We start from the raw sequence: 16,929 nt of genomic DNA on the forward strand, positions 1-16,929 counted from the left end.
GTTGAATACTTTCAGGCCTCTGGGGCTCTGTTGGTGCTTACAGTGAAAAGGCTGGACTGAAGCCCTAGAACCTGGCTGCTCCCTTCACCTGCTTGGAAAGTGGCAGAGATGGTGGAGAAGAAGGTCCCGAGTGCTGGGGGGAGGGGCACGCCACGCGCACAGTGGCTACCACAGGGCTTCCAGATGCTTTGCTTCGGGTGCCCCCCACCAACTCCCCGCAGCGGGAGGACTGGGCTGATGAATCCCCGACAGGATCCTTAACTTCTTCGGAGTCCTACAGCTAAAAAATGACAGACCCAAAATTTGATTCCCAGAGCATCTTGCTGCACAACCTGTGTTCTTAACCACTACCCCACACTGCCCTTCCTTCCTCCTCCTCAGGAAGAAAGGGAGAATAGGGACATGTAAGGCACAGGACCCAGCTATGCAGGAGGCGGAGGTGTAGACCGGCAGCAAGGGCGCATCCCCATTGCCCATGCATTTTTCCCCCCAGCGTGTTTCCCTGCCTAGAATTCCCAACCAATGCCAGCACCCTGCAAATGTCCCAGAGGCAAGAATTCTCGGCTTGTTTACTGAGTCCCCTGGGCTAGGGGCGGTGAGCTCGGTACAAAAGCAGGATAAAGGTACACTTTCTGCATGTGAGACCCGCCCCCCCAAGGAGCTGTGTCACTCTGTATGTCACCGTCATCAAAGGGGCTGTGCATAAACCTGAAAAACCAAACGGACCTGTCTGTAGGTGTCACTTATATCACAAGGCTACAGGTGCCTTTATTTTCACCGTCTGCCGTCGTCCACCGGGGCCAGGAGCACCTGCCTTCTCTCTGGACCCAGCCACCCTGTCCTCACGTAAGCACCTAGGGCTTTTCGCCCCCCTCTTCTGGATGAATTGCGAGGGGCAGCAGGGCTCAGAGCCCGGGCCTAGGGCCTGGGTGTGGGTGTCAGGCTCCGGCGCCTGTGCTGGCCCCTGCGTGAACCGGCCACCGTGCCTCGGGAGCTGCTGGACTCAGACTCGCCTGCCCGCGTGAGCGAGGCCTCCCCGGCCACGTGGCCACCCGCCCCCTCCCCTCCCGCCCCCACTTCCTGGGAGCCCAAGCGAAGGAGGACAGGACCCACCAGCCTCCAGGCTCTGCGCCCTTCCTAAAGCTATCTTTCATTCTCTAGAACTATCTTTAGGAAGAGAAGCGGCAGTTTATCCTGAAACACATTCGGCTTCAAGGGAAGCCCCCACCCCTCCAACATCCTCTTCCCCTGACTTCATCTCTCAAATCCCCCCCACCCCCACCCCACCTGCTCCTTGCTCTGCACCCCAGCTGCCCTGATAGAGACAACCGGCTTGTAGTTTGGGACGTTTTTAAAAATCTGTCAGTATAAAATAGTTTCAAAGAATCCCGTTTTTCCCTCTCCCGCCCCGTTAGCATAGAACGCGTCTAAAAAGCAGAGGCTACGGGTTTTTTCCACTGGGTTCTCTGCAGTTGTACGTGGGGTTCCTGCGGGGCTGCCCCCTGCTGGCAGAAATTGGTGACACACGTTCCCTCCTGAATCTAGGTGGGAGTCGCAGGCTCTGTGCACCCGTGGAGAACTCGGAAGCTGGAGATGGGGTCACGGGCCTTAGATGAAACTTCTTGGTCTTACACATGAGGGAACTCATGCCCTAAACGTCTCAGTAACTTAAGAAGATGGGTTGATGTTTTATGTAGTCTAAAAGAGCCAGGAATGTGTGTTTTGAAAGCTCAATTCTTTTTTTCTCGGTGTTGTTAGAAAGAATGTTTTTCCGTGATTCCGGGTATGCTTGGCAGCAGCTCCCAGTCCAGTTGTCTTCTCTTCTCAAAACTTAGAGTAGATGCAGTGACAGTGATTGCTTTTTCCTTCTGGGATAGGATCAAGAATATATATATATATATATATATATATATTGCAGAAATAAAAGATACATATTTATTTTCAGGATATTCTGAAGATTAGTTTTGTTGTTGTTCTTTGGGTTGTTTGTTTGTTTTGTCTTTTTGAGCCAGGGTCTCGATATCCAGTTCAGGCTGGCCTTGAGCTCACTTTGTAGCCCAGTTTGGCCTCAGACTTGAAACAATCCTCCTTCCTTAGCCTCCTAAGTGCTGGGATTATAGGCCTATGTCACCATGCCTGGCTTGATTAGGTATTCAGATCTTATTTAAGGCGGGTCATGAATGTGCATGTAGCATGCTGTTGTGGAAAATAAATCTAGAATTTTAGTACGCTGAGTAACAAATGTGCCCCATGTCCCTTGCGTGGTGAGTGGCCATGGGAAGATTTAACCCTCTAAATATTTAATGCAAAACTGTGAACTTTGTATTGAAACCCACAGAAAACTCTATGAGCCTTTGGCCTCCCCTCAGGAAGGCAACTAAGAACAACGTTCACCCAAAAGCCCTAAGCAGTCAACAGAAATGAGGACTCACTTGACAAGAGATCAGCAAATTGGGGGACCGGGAATATTGCTCAGCGGCACCAGTGCCTGCCTGGCAAGCATAAGGTCCTGAATTCGATTCCCAACACCAAGAGAAAGAGAGATCAGAAAATTGGTTCTCACCACTGCTGTCCTCTTTTTCCAGAACAAACATGCCACAGTCATCTTAATGGCAAGTTCTTGGGGAGGCTGCAGGGTAGGAAACTCAGGGCCAGTGGACACATGGGTGTCGTAGGGGCTGTAGGGATAGCGAGCATTTCTCTTCCCACTGATACTACCCCGTGGTGAGATTGAAGGAAGCCCCCCTTAACCCCCTTTATCTGTACTTTGTCCCCGTGTGGCCATGTCCTGCCCAGTGAAGTTTTACATATAAACAGGCAATGGATAGGTGCTTAATTGGTAGATTTTTGGTCACATGCCCAGAGTGAAGTCGATGATCACCAGGGTCAGGAAGGAATTTTCCTTCTCTGGCAAACTGGCCAAGGCCGGGTGGTTTTCTCCTTTGCCTCTCTCTGGAAGGCTGAGCAGAGGAGTCCGGCTACTCCAGCTATGGAACTCATACCTGTTCTTGCGGCCTCTGGTTGGTGCGGGACCGAGAAGCCAACAGGCCTGGCCATCTGACTGGGTAGGCCTCTGTGTGTGCACGCGGCGTGTGAGCTGGCTCTGAGCAGGGTTGACAGAGCAGCGCTGGAGGCATCCGGGGACCCCAGCTTCCACGCCATCGCTGCCTCGCTCCCAAAGGTACTCGCAGCAGGCTTTCCCATGCACAGAGGGAAGCCTCCTGAATCCTCGCCTTGGGTTGACTGTGTCTAATCCTTTCCTACTTAATAAGTGGCTATTAATGTTGGGAAAACTGAGCTCAACTGCTGCGGGTCTGCTGGTGGGCAGTGGAAAGGTTCAAATTGTTTAAAGTATCCAGCTTCGGCTATCCTAAAATTCCAGAACCAGACTAAGTAGATGATAGTGGGTACATGAGCTCAGGAGCAAGAGGGAATCTGAAATGTGTTCAGAGTTATGGGATTACTCTGTGGTGCGATTTTCATTCAATTCAGTGGACCTGCTGGACCACAGTACCCAAATGCAATCAATGTGTGTGTATAAATGTGTGTGTGCATCTGTGTGTGTGTGCGCGTGTGCGCATGCGTGCAAGTGCACATGCACAGATGCGGCATGTTGGCCAATCAGGTGAGCATCAGCAGAAAGTCACAGAGCTACAGCCAGCTGCGTGGTCTGTCTCCTCGGTGACCTCATCTAGAAGGCAGGGAACTGAAGTGTGAAGAGGGGCAAAGGCCAGCCATCACCCCACAGTCAGGGCTTTTGCACGATAAGAAGCCAATCTGCCCCTCAGAAAATAAAGAAGGGGCTAGGCCAGCAGGCCCAAGAAGAATCTTGTCCTGCACAGACGCTGGGCTATCCAACCCCAGCTCTGAATCCCTTTATCACCACCACCCCAGGAGGCTTTTCTCTTTGTCACCCCCCTTCCTGTTGGGAACGCTGGCCTAACCCGAGGCTGGCTTTCCCACTTGCCAGGCCTCATTGAGAAGTGAGTGCTCTCACGTGCTCCCTCCCACCCACCCTGTTTACCTGCCTGAAGCGAGTCTTTCAGAGACCCAGTGTTTGATTCCTGCAAGGACCTTAGAGGGCCTAAAACAGAGAGGTTGCCGCACACAGAGCAGCTGTTATTCCTGAACTTGCTCACATGGTGCATGCAAGCATACCCAGTGGCCAGTGTCTTTGGCGGCGTAGCCAGAGTTAGTCACACTTCCTCCTGTTGCAAGAGCAGAACAAAAAGAGGAAGAGGGGAAGGAGAAGCAGGTGAAAAAGGAAAGGGGAGAGAGAGGGAGAGAGGGAGAGTGAGAGAGAGATGGAGAGGGAGAGGGAGGGAGATTCCATTGCTTTCATAAAAGACAGTTTTCTCCAAAAAGCAAGAAATAATTATGGAAGGAAAGTAGAATGTCATACACTCCCCTAAGCAAAGGCTAACGAATGTGATTTGCCATAGAAAGAATTACCAAAAAAAAAAAGAAAGAATTACCAAAGGGAATCAGACACAACTCTCTGTGTAGCTCTGGAGATACTACAGATCAAGTGAGTGAGGCAGTATAAATAAAAATCCTTAAAGGATGTAAATATTCTATGATGCAAGAACATTCCCAATTTTTATACGAATAAAGTTAATTTTCAAATGATGTTTTTAAACTACCACATGCCTTTTGAGAGTTGTTCATCAGGCATTGATGAGGAAAGTTGTTTTGTATTTGGAGAGCGCCCTCTGCATTGGCTCTGAAGACCTGGTTTTTTGGGGTTTTTTTAATTTGGGGTTCACCTTTTCTTTCTCTAGTGCAATGGGGGTCATGTCAGAGGGCTTCTTTATTTTTCTTCCACTTTCGGAGCCTCTAGCTCAGACGGAGTGAGGATATTTTTGTCCTCAGTCTTCACTTGGCTCAATTTATCTGAAATCCAGTCCAGATAACGTGAGAGGTCTTAGGGGTCAGGGCTGACCTCTGACCTCCCATGCCTTCCTCCTTCAGCCTGCCCTCCATCAGCCCTCACATCCCACCCCGCTCTGGATATAAAAGCAGCCAAGCCATGGGAAAATCAGAGCCCAAACCAAGGCAGCCCTGACTTCTGCTGGATGGGCTCCCAGGGCAGATATGCAACCCTGATAATCTGCTGGGCCCATTAACCCCATGCTGGCATTGGAAAGAGGGCAGGTCTGGGGACACCTGGGTGCTGCCCAGAAAGGGTGCTCCAGGGCGAGAACTCAAGCTCTGGCTTTCACACATGTCCAGAGTGTGATCCTCAGGGACATTGGATGGTGGTCATGATGGCTGATTTGTCAACAAAGAACTGGTCTTTTATTCCAGAACTACACAACCCCTGCCCCACTTGGTATCTATATGTCACAAAATGTACCTGAGATGCAATTTGAGAAAGGAAGGGAGGCCGATAGAACAAGAGTCAGAAAGCTGGGCCCTCCCTCCAATGTAACTGCTGTCTATTGAGCAAGTGACACAAATTCCCAGGGCCTCACTGTCCTTCTTTAAAAATGGTAGGGGGAGAGAGATTCGATCTTCAAATGGCAGCGTGAAAGAGATTTGGCCTTAAAATGGCAGGGGGAGAGAGATTAGGCCAATTTCCACCCTGGTCCTCATCTCTCTGGTGAGGCACAAGATGGTTTGTTCAGCAGTTGGCAAACTCTTTATCAAAAGACCAGACAGGAAATATTTTAGGCTTTGCCAAAAAACAAAATCAAGGATGTTGTATAGCTACTTATTTTTTGATATAAGATCAATTTTTTGTTATAGAACATACAAAAGTAGGTGGTAGACTAGGTTTGGCCTGCGGATATAATCCTGGGTAATCCCTGACTTAGGAGTTACATGGGGTGAACATTATTTAAGTGCAGATAGATAGTTAGATAAATAGATAGATAGATCTTTTCCTTTGTACTCAGAATATAAAAGCATTCTTTTTAAACCTATTAATGTTTTGGGGTTCTTTGGGGGGTTGCAGTTAGGAGCTCTGGGGTAGTCAGTGTTCTTTGTGGGGCAAAAGGCTGTGAGTCCCAACGCCCATGGGTTCTGTTGGTTTCAGTCAGGGAAGTGGGTGGAGGTCACAGCAGGGTGCGACAGATGAGAGACTTTGCAGGAATCGGCTACAAGGAGAAACAAGGTTATTTTTGTTACAGGCACGGAGGGCTTCCAGTTAGCGTTGCAACACATAGCCTGACGTGTGCAAAGCTGGCAGCAGTGCTGCCAGAAAGGTTCAGCTCTTTCTGAGTCCCACGGCCGCAGCTGCCGTGTGTCTCATGACAGTATGCTAATGTGAAGACAAAAAGGAAGTTGATTTCTTTTCCATGTTGAAGAAAATAAAAGTGTTTGGTAAAATATAGATCGACTGAAATTATCATAGTGGTAGCCAAAGAACTGAAGTCTGAAAGACATTGGATGGAATTCATAGAGAAGTCCTGACCATCTTAAAATTCCATCCTTTATTATCCCAGATGTGGAATCCACTCTTTGCCCTGTTGTTTGCCAGCAGTATGATCCTGGACTTCAGCGTCCTCATTATACATGGAGGAACAATGGGCCTATCCCTATTATTTCTAGAAAAAGAGAATTTAAGTAAACAGGCATTTTAATCTCTCCACCATGGATTTTTTTCATTTGAATTGTGGGAATATGGGATACAGCAAAGAGGTAGCAAATAGTAAATTAGGAAGCAGCAGGGTTGAGGTTGAGGTTGGCATGGGCAGGAGTACATCCAGGTGGACCCGCAAACCCATTCCCTTCTGCCATCTTTCCAGCTTTTTCCCAGAGTTCCCTCCACCGTCACAGTGGGGGTGGGGAGCAGAACCCACCACTAGGATCCTGAGCTTGTAATCAGACCAACCTGGGCTGCCACCCAGACTCCGTCGCCCGCTGACTGGGTGACCTTGCATTTGCTTCGTAGAGCCTCTATCCCTCATTGGTACAACGGAATCACTTCCAGAGCCTGTCTCAGAGTGGTTGTTCTGAGCATCCCACAAGTAATGAAGCTAAGTACTACAATACTTAGCACGGGTGCAGTTAGTGTTTGTGACACTTGGCCAAAACTTTCAGGATAACTGTACTACAGAATTCAGAATTTTTCAGGAGTTAAGAAGGCAAAATGGGGAGGGGGTGGCTTGCTGGTTATCTCAGTTGTTTAAGGGCAAACCCAGTCAGGCGTAGGGGACAACAGTTCGACCCCCACGCTACCCCATGCCTCACCAGACCCACTGTTAAGGCAGCCTGAGCCAGCCAAAAAAAAAAAAAAAAAAAGCCTTTCAACTTACTTTGAGGGCTTGCTGGTTAGCGCAGTTGTTTAAGCACCTGCTGGGGCAGACCCAGTTAGGCACAGGGGACCACGGTTCGATTGCCAGCTCCCCATGCCTCACCAGACCTGCCCTTAAGGCCACCTGAGCCAGCCCAAAAAAAAAAAAAAAAAATCCTTCTCAACAAGAAGGCAAAATAAAACAAATGAAAATTGCAAAGAACCTTCAAGGCCTAGGATTGCTCTGAGACATCAGCACCTCTGCAGTATGTTCTATGCGTACTAAGTAGAATTAATGACTATAATTATAAAACGATTACATATATTGTTGTATATGTGATTGTTATATATGTGTCATATATGCACGTACACATACATCAAGCCATGTATACAATGATGTGACTTCAATTTAGGACTGTTTGCTGGGAAACACGTGGGTGCACCAGATACACAAACTGTCCATTTTCTTGCCCTGTTTTCAGAAGCCTGTTTGTCACTGTCATGTGTCAAATATCGGCGAGTGAGTTGTGGGCAAATGAGAAAAGGGAGCGGAGGGGCAGAGCGGCAGAGCAGGCCCTCCACACTCAGACTCTGGCTCTCCCACTGTCTACTTCCACCTCAGGCCCTCTGCATCGGTTTTCTCATCTATAAAATGGGGAGAGACAAGAGGTGGCGAGGCTTCAACATGAGGGGCGCCTGAAGCTACCATTATTGAAAACCAAGGGCTGTCCTGCTGGGGATGCCCACACAGCGTGGCTTCGGGAAGCCCACCCCACCCCTCCCTCACAGCCTCTCTGCCATTGCAGGGTGATGTTGGACTCTGTGACACACAGCACCTTCCTGCCCAACCCGTCCTTCTGCGACCCCCTGATGTCGTGGACAGATCTGTTCAGCAATGAAGAGTATTACCCTGCCTTTGAGCCTCAGACAGGTGTGTACATGTGAAGCAGCCCAACTGAGGGCAGCTGGTACGGGCTGGAGCAGGAGGTGCTGGCCTCGGCTGGTCAACGGGCCGGGGGGAGGGGGGCTGGAAATGCCAGTGGTCAGAGACCAGGGCAAGCCAGGCAGAAGGGAGAGCAGCCTCTTGCTGGAAAGAGGGCTCTGGAATCCTCACCGCAACTTCTGCCTAGTTCTGTGTAAGCTATCCAGCCTGGCCCCATACAAGAGCTCATTAAACACATCTCAGGGCAGGTTTCACCAACCTGAGAAGGAAGTTTGGAGCCTTATGCAAATCCCATGCCAGAGGCAGGCCAGCTGAACTTTGTTCCAGAAACCCTCCAAGGGCCTCTCTGTCCCCAAGGGTTTGGGTGACTGAACATCCCAGCAGGGCTGGGTGACTGCTGGCCTGGCAAATGCACACTGCACGGGCAGTGATGCAAGCACCTATCAGGCCATCAGCCACCGCTGAGCCTTAACCCTGAACACCCCAGCTGGGCACAGTCGAATCCAGTGAGCACACCGTGTCTGTGAAGAGCTGAGCCTCCAAGGTCTCTGGGCAGCATCCACCTCCAGAGAAGCACCTGCCCACACGGGGGCCAGAAGCCAGGGCTGCCTACACAGAACCGGGGACTCATCTGTGTCATGCAGTCCTGCGTCCACCCCCCAGTCCACACACACACGCATCCACACCTGCACACCTGAACTCTCTCACCCCGGCTCTAGATGTCTCATTACGTTCCGATTTGAATCATTCAGATACATAGCACAATTTTCCATGGGGCCTGCAGAGCACTTGAAATCTGGCTGATAGACTAAATCTGAAGGAAGAGAATGAAGGCTGTCAATCCCTGGCCTCCATGTGTTCCTCACACGGTGGGGCCCAGCGCCCCTCTGTCTTTCCACCCAGGCATAAGGCCATTATGAGAACCCCCTGCCTGCCTACTATCCTGGGTGGCAGCCCGGGATGGCAACAGGAGAGCAAAGGGCCTCGATCATCTGCCCCTTGAGGCCCAGACATCAGGAGCAGCAGCAGCTTCTGTAGTTGTCAAGAGCTCGGTGTCAGGAGTTGGGTGTTCGAAATGTGCAGCCAGGTTTCAACATTTATTATCTGCACCACCAAATCACCTCATCTGGATAGTGGGGAAAATAATAATGCCTCCCTGGTAGGGCTGTCATAAGGCTAAAATGAGTTAATAAATAGGAAATACTTGGCACATGGTCTGGTCTGGCTCGTAGATAGCACACACAGGTGTTTATAAAACTGGAGGATTAATTCCAGTAGAGTATGATGAAAACTTATGGAGTCAGCTGGTGCCAGGGGTTGTTTTTCAATGTGAATGTATTTAATGCCACTAAGCTAAAGGTTTACCTTGGGTTAAAATGCTAAGTTTTGTGGTATGTGTTGTTTATCACCATTTTTAAAAATGAAAAGTTAACCAGAATGACCACCAGGGGATTGCCAGTATGACTTCTACCTGAGCAGGTCTCAGATTCTCAGACACAGCTTCCTGCCAGCTGAGGTCTCTGCAGTTCCATCGGTGGAATGAGAGGTGGGACCAGGTTCTTGCTAGGATTTCTTCCCGAAGCTTCTCTGGCTACTGTGTCATGCAACATCACAAGCAGAGCTTTCTTCTCCCACCGCCCCTGAGAGAACAGAAATTTCCACTGGGATGTGAGTCCAGTGAAAATAAAATATCCTTCAGGAGAACACAGGTTCCTGGCATCCCTCGAGGGATGCGGTTGGTCTTTTACTTACCACCTGGTCCTCTAGGTTTCAGGAGAAGGTAGATTATCTCTGACCTCCTCATAGTCAAAGTTGGACATGAAAACCTAGTCTTGACTGAGCACCTTTTTCACAGCTGCCTGAGAACCAGGTAGCTTTATGAATCCTCCTGATGGAAGGAATACCTGGCCGTTCCTTCTCTTCTTTTCTGACGAAGACATTGCCACCCACAGAGTGGACTCTTTGCTTGAGTTTTCACAAGAGCCCTCTCTGTCAGGGATATGTCAGGAGCAGCCATGTTTGCCCCCGGGCATCTCTCTGCAAACTTTCATTGCTTGGTGAGGCATCTTTGCCCATTTCAGCGACAGTGACCTATAAGAATGGGTAGGTAGGGATGGCCCATGTGTTGAAGACTGGCTGTTTTCCAAAATTTTCAAACTGTCTGTGGCAGTGTCGCTGAAATGTCCCTGAGGCATCTTTGCCCAAATTCTCTCCCACCTTGCAGGAATTGCTATCTTGAATTCAGAGCTTGCCTTAGGGACTGTCTTCACCGCATGATCGCATGATCGCATGATCGAGTCTAGCTTTGACTACCAACACTACCACCGCCAGCCATGTGACCTCTAACAAGTTTGCTGAACTATTTTTTCCTTTGTGGAAACAATATCCACCTCTTAGAGTAAGAGAATAGGATGAGATTTTTGTATGTAAGGTGTGTATCCAGATGCCTGGGACCTGGTAAGTGCACAAGTGGCCAGGAACACTCCACAACTCCCCGACAGATGGAAAACCAGCTCCCCCTCTCCTCTTGTATTTTTCTTACTGAACAAAAATAATAAAGGCCTCTATTGTAACTTTCCCAATTTTTGGCAGTGTAGATACCTCAAGACCAAAGGAAAATGAAACAAACAAACAAAAACAAATCCTGTATGCCCTATTGGCAAGTGACCTATAAGAATGGGTAGGTAGGGATGGCCCATGTGTTGAAGACTGGCTGTTTTCCAAAATTTTCAAACTGTCTGTGGCAGTGTCGCTGAAGCAGTGCCCTTTGTGCCAAGCACAAAGCGTGCAACTTGCTCTTGAGAACAGGCGTCAGCTGGCCTCTGCAGCAGGCTGGGGGGGGGGAATGCCTTAAAATCCGGTTACCTCACCCTGCCCTTGCCTAGGTCCTTTCAAAATAAAGAATGAAAGTGGTGAGACTGCATGGATTTCACTTACATATAAAATTTTTTAAGAAGTCTTTCTCCAGTCAAGTTCTAGTAGCTGAGGCTCTGAGGAGTCATTACATAGTGGCCTTAGCCTTCTTCCTGGAGTGTATCCTGGGCCTCCACCTCCCCATGCACCTCTCTTGATGATCAGGGGCTACACCAACATGACACTTTAGAATCTTGTTTATACTGTGTGTACAGCAGAGGCTTCTTGATTAAAGCAGCTCTGGGGGGCCCCCAAAGGTGGGAGCCCAGAAGCCCACAGCTAGCTCTCCACTGTACTCTTACCTTCAAGTCATCTCCTGTACTTTGATTCAGAAGACCATACAGCTTCACTGGTATTAAGGTTTTACCCATAAGAACTAGAATATCTCTGTAAGGTGTGGTCAAAAATCACAGTGAGTGCTTCCTTTAACTTATTGCAGCAAAAGAAGCATCAGCATTAATCCCTCCAAAAGTCTTCCCTTTGATTCCGACACTTACCCCATCATCCTTGCCACTTTCTAAAGCAGTCCTGGAATCCTCTTCCATGAGTATCTTTCACTGTGCTGCTGTAGCTGCCTCCGCGTCCTGAACTGCTCCAAAGCATTTGCCTTTAGTGGCCATCTTGACTTTGGGGAAGAGCCAGCAGCCACACGGCCCAGATCCAGCAGATAAGGTGGATAAGGACACAGCATGAGGTTTTCACAAGCTGCCCTTTCTGTTCGATGGGTCTTAGCAATATTCACCATATTTTTGGTCACACCTCATAAAGATACTCATGAAACAGGACTTTCAGAACTGCTTCAGAAAATGGCCAGAGCAATAAGGACATGTATTCAAAATAAGGACTAATATTGGGAGAGGAACTAATGGCAACATGTTTTTTGCTGTAATAATTCTTTTTATTTGAACACATACTGGTTTTTTTGTTTTGGTTTGTTTGTTTGTTTGTTTGTTTGTTTTGGCAGAACTGGGGATTGAACTCAGGCCCTTACCCTTGCCAGGCAAGTGCTTATTCTACTGAGCCATCTCCCCAACCATACTGTATTTTCTTGGCCAGCCCCTGAATATGATCTACTTTTAGCTCTACTCATTGTGTGGCTTTGAAAAGGCTCAAGCCCTCAGGCCACACTTTCATTTTTAAGAAGGACGACATGGGACCACATAGCCTGTATTGAGGATAGCATGAGAAAGCACAGGGTTTAGCGTGGTGAGGGAGATATACAAATATTCAATATATGTAGTAGCTATTATTAACCACTGGGAGATTTTATTTGGCTGGATGCAGTGATGGGTGCCTGTAATCCCGCCTACTTGGGAGGCTGAGGAAAAAGGACTGCAAGTTGAAGGCCAACCTAGACAATTTAGCAAGGCCCGGTCTGAAAATAAAGTAAAACTTCCTAGGGAGGCAACTCAATGTACAGTACTTGCCCAGCATGCCTGAGGCCCCAGGTTCAATCTCCAGTAGTGCAAAGAAAAGCAGGGGTGAGAGCAAGGGTATTTGAAGATGGAGCTATGTAAATATTTTGAAAATCCAAGACCAATTATCTTAGACATTAATACCCAGAATATCAGAGAGAGAAGTATCTGGATGCCGTGTGAGCTTTTCTAAGCGAGAGGCTCAAATGGGGTGTAGTCCTGTGGCGGGTGTCAGGCAGCCACAGAGGAAAGAGTGAGAATTTCGAAATGAAAATCAGACAAATAAATACAAACTCATGCTGCTGTCTGAGCTGAGCTCTGGGGCAGCAGCCACGTTCCCTGGGGTCTCAGCATTGGCCACTTCTGGTTGGTCCTGCACACATCTGAGCTTCTAGGGTAGCTGTAGTCAGGAGGCCATGCAGGGCCTGGCTCTCTGCCCCTCCCAGCCCTTACCACACTCCCAAGACCATGGCCTTTGCAGAGACCCAGCCGGCCCTGCTGCTCTCTGCTTTCTCCTTTCTTTCTTTCTTTCTTTCTTTCTTTCTTTCTTTCTTTCTTTCTTCTTTCTTTCTTTCTTTCTTTCTTTCTTTCTTTCTTTCTTTCTTTCTTCCTTCCTTCCTTCCTTCCTTCCTTCCTTCCTTCCTTTCTTTCTTTCTTTCTTTTCTTGTATTTTAGGGAAGGGTCTAAACTGTGTTCAGGGTCTCTCTACTAGATTGGACTCATAATGATCCGCCTGTTTACAGCCTCCCAAGAGCTGGGATTACACGCATGCGCCACCACGCCCAGTCTCAATCCTGGCTTTATTTTTGCCATCTGGTAGTCTGAGCATGCCAGAGGCTAGGAGAGAAAGGTCAGTGAGGCTACTGGAAAGGGCCGGCATGGCCCTGGGAAGAAACCCGGAAGCAGTCTATCACTGAAGGCTGACCCTCATAAAATGCTTCTTTTCAATGACAAAGCTGTAATTGACTGTGTCCCCTGCTGCCCAATACACTCATCACCTTTCTTCAGTGCTGCCCCAGGCAAAAACTTTCCCAACTCCCTACCCTAATAAATCATGCTAATTATGGCCTGACGTTGCCTAGCTGGGGCCTCCTCTGAGGCAGATGGTCTGTCTCCCCTGACTAAGCCCTGAGCCTGCCTCAGTCTGGTTGCTTCTTGGCCACACTGAAGAAAGCCACACTTCCCAATGAACACTGCACTCCCGCCATGGAGTCGGGCCGCAACTGTTCACTTCAGCGTGAACTTTCCAATTCTAAGTGTGTCCAGCCAGGACCACGTCAAGCATGGACACCATACCTGCCAGCCTTGTGGGCCCTGAAGCACACCACCCCCCCTCTGAACACTGAGTCCTAAGGAATTCGAGCATGCCCTTGGCAGCAGCATCATTTTCCAGAATTCCTCCTGATTACGATTACAGAGAACACCTTCTAGCTCTTTGGCTCTTCTTCCCAAAGCAGCCAGCCCTCAAATAAGAGTCCTGACCCACTTCAGACTTCAAAGGAGGTGGCAGGGCTGCTGCTTAATAGTGGCCTGTGGATATTTGGATCAGGCCTTCCTGACACAGGAATGCCACAGTCTTGAGTGGTGACCCAGGCGGAAGCCTCCCCCAAAAGTTTATTTTATGAATGATAGATCCAGAGGGAAATATGCTATCACTCCCAGACAATACAATTTGTGAAAGAAAAAATGTTGCTGGATAGAGCCTTTTGATTCTCCCTGAGTTCATCTCTTCCAAGTACCAGAAAGGTCTTCTTCTTATTTTCTGGAGTTAGAAGCAATGGCAACAACATCTCTTCATTCTCTTTCTGATTTTTCAAACCCAGATATATACCTTCATCTAAATTTCATTTCAGTCAGTCTTCAAGATGTGTTCCCCACTTGCTTCTCCTCAGTCTATAAGGGTGAGGTTCTTTCTGTACAATACAAAACGCCCAAAGGTGTTAGGCCCAGGTCCACAGATGGAAGTTGATGCGGGCCTAACACCTTTTCTGACCACCTCTGGGATCTTAGGGGGTTGCGTTAGATCCCAGAACTTCAATTTCCTCATCCGTAAAATGGAGATAGTAACCACTCCTGAGCGGTATGGTGGGCTGGACCAGGTGTTTAGCTCTTCTTGCTCAGGGTGAGCAGAGCTCAAGATCTGGGGAAGGAGGCACTGTGAATCCTTCCAGATCTTCCAAGAAGGTGCCTGAGGGGAAAACTCTCTGAGAGGGAAAGTAAGTGGAGAAGTTGTGGGGCGAGGAAGAATTACTCAGGAGACAGCAAAGGAAAAAAAGAAGCACTGTGGAAAGACTGAGCTGTGTAGAAACCTGAGAGGGAAGACGGGAGAGAAGAGGAGAGGAGGATGGATGAAGGGCCTCCTCACCTCTGTCAGCCTGACAGTCCCCCTCAGCCTGAGGAAGGACCGCCAAAACACCTCACCAAAAGCAACCCATGGGTCTTAGCTCTTGTAGCCATCTCTCTGTGTCCCCGAGAGCAAGCCTTTCTCCCATCAGCTCTGGGAGCTGTGGGAAGGACTTTGGGGATGAGAAGAGCCAGCAGCCTCTTGGCTCTGGCCCCAGATCTGCTCCAGGCCCAAGCTGCACACAAAGCCTGCTCTGTGGTTAGCCTTACAGAGAAGCAGGGAGCTAAGCCAGCAACACCTTCCAGGTGTCAGCGCCACCCCCACTCGCATTTCTCTGAATCCTGATGGCCCTTTTGGCTTCCAGAAACAATATGGTCCCCTTCCAGTGCCAAAGAAAATAACAAGGGGGTAGGAATGGAAAGGGCAAGGGAACAGAAGGCCAGAGCTTTCCCCGAAGAGAAACACGCCATGGCCTCCACTGGCAGGACACTGATAGCCATCTCCGTCAGGGCCCAGCGCAGGACCAGCAGCTGAAGAATTTCAAGGCTCATAAAGATCTCTCATCAGAATGCCAGGAAAGCCCAAAGGCCCCTTAGGCTTACTCAAGCCAGAGATCAGTAGATGGAAGCACAGACCAGATTCAGGAAAGGGTTGTGTTTCCATAAGAGCCCGGTCTGCTGTGCGCTACCCACAGTGCACCTGGGGAGAGCTCCAGCCAGCAACCAGGATGCAGGAGCAGTGTTTCACTCTCAGCAGCCCTGCTCCTCTGCAGCAGGTAGAGGCTCCAATGCCAGCCTTTTATAGCCTGGCAGAATACTGACTCTTTCACCTCCATGCATGTAAAATTCTAGCTAAAATTTTAAAACAAATTGATTATGTAGATTTGACAACTGTAGATCCACTCTAGAAGGCATAAGGAGATGTCTGGAAGGGCCCTGGCCTCGGGTGGCTTCTACCCTTGTGATACAGTGTCGATTCGGCACAGCTGTTGAGAGGATTTGAGAAATGAGATGCTGTCAACAAGGACATGTGGTAGTGATACAAAGTGGGTGGTTAGTGATTGACAGTCCAGGCAGAGGAGAAAGCCCACTTCCTGGCTGGGCTCAGAAGTGCCACCACTCTGTTGGGGACAGTGGCAGCACATGTAGCATGTACAAGAGTGGCAGTAGTACCACTGCTATTGTTGTGGGCTCTGACTAGAAAGTGGCCCTTCCTGTCATCCACACAACCTGAGCTGGTTCTGAGCCATGCTCCGCTGCCTGTTCTCTACCCCTTGCCTTGGACCAACACATGCTCGCCAGGTCTCTGCCTGCTCCAACTATTCCCACACGGACCCTCTGAGGCCAGTACACAGGGATGGGAAGAACAGTGACATTTGAGTCCAGCTTGGGGTTCACACCTCAGCTCTGCCACACACTGGCCATGGAATCTTAGGAAGGTCTTCTGTGATGCTCAAGATCGTCATCAGTGACTTCCTAGGGGACAGTACCAAATGGGTCTTATCCAGCATGAATCTTTGACACATAGTGTAATATGTCACACACAGAGGTGTACAGTGATAATGTTCGTAGCACTAACATCTTCCAGGCTCTGTTGTAAGTACTTTATTAAGTCATTTAATCTGCAGAATAACCCTATAAGTGCTGTAATTATCCCCATTTCACAGATAAGGAAACAGAAGTTATGACTGATTGACTGACTGATTGGATGGATGGATGGATGGATGGATGGATGGATGGATGGATGGATGGATTGACAGATGAGCGAATAGCATGGCAATCACAAAATTATTTACCCTCCAAAAGATGATTATTTACACCAAAGAATCTGACCAAGAACATAGTGCCTTATCTCCTCTATGACATATCTGCTGTATTTTAGCTGCTTCTTCAGACACTGAGACAGGGAGCTTGAGTTCTAAATCCTTGCCCTAAGCCAGGCATGGCTGCTTCCCAGGCCATCAGACAGGGTAGTGTCACTGTCCTCTGGGTGTGTGCACAGCTTGAAAAGAACAAGGAGCTCTGCTAGGAAGACACAGAATCCTCAAAAGCCCAAGCACACAGTCCAACCAACCATA

The 16,929-nt window shown here is 48.9% G+C and overlaps 1 protein-coding gene across 3 annotated transcripts in view; it reads left to right on the forward strand.

Moving 5' to 3' along the window:
* The first annotated feature begins 755 nt into the window (after positions 1 to 755).
* Elf5 (E74 like ETS transcription factor 5) overlaps positions 756 to 16,929 on the forward strand; it is a 29,431-nt gene continuing 13,257 nt past the window's right edge. The window contains exons 1-2 of one of the 3 annotated variants that reach the window (XM_004627054.2): positions 756 to 846; positions 8,044 to 8,168. In XM_004627054.2, the coding sequence (XP_004627111.1) occupies positions 8,048 to 8,168 (121 nt within the window). In that variant the 5' untranslated portion in view covers positions 756 to 846; positions 8,044 to 8,047. Of the gene's footprint in view, positions 847 to 2,896; positions 3,182 to 8,043; positions 8,169 to 16,929 lie in introns of those variants that run through there. The other 2 variants (XM_023710751.1, XM_023710752.1) reach the window with 2 other exon arrangements.

The sequence above is a fragment of the Octodon degus genome, unplaced genomic scaffold (genome assembly GCF_000260255.1).
Source record: "Octodon degus isolate 3935 unplaced genomic scaffold, OctDeg1.0 scaffold00018, whole genome shotgun sequence".
Taxonomy (NCBI): Eukaryota; Metazoa; Chordata; class Mammalia; order Rodentia; family Octodontidae; genus Octodon; species Octodon degus.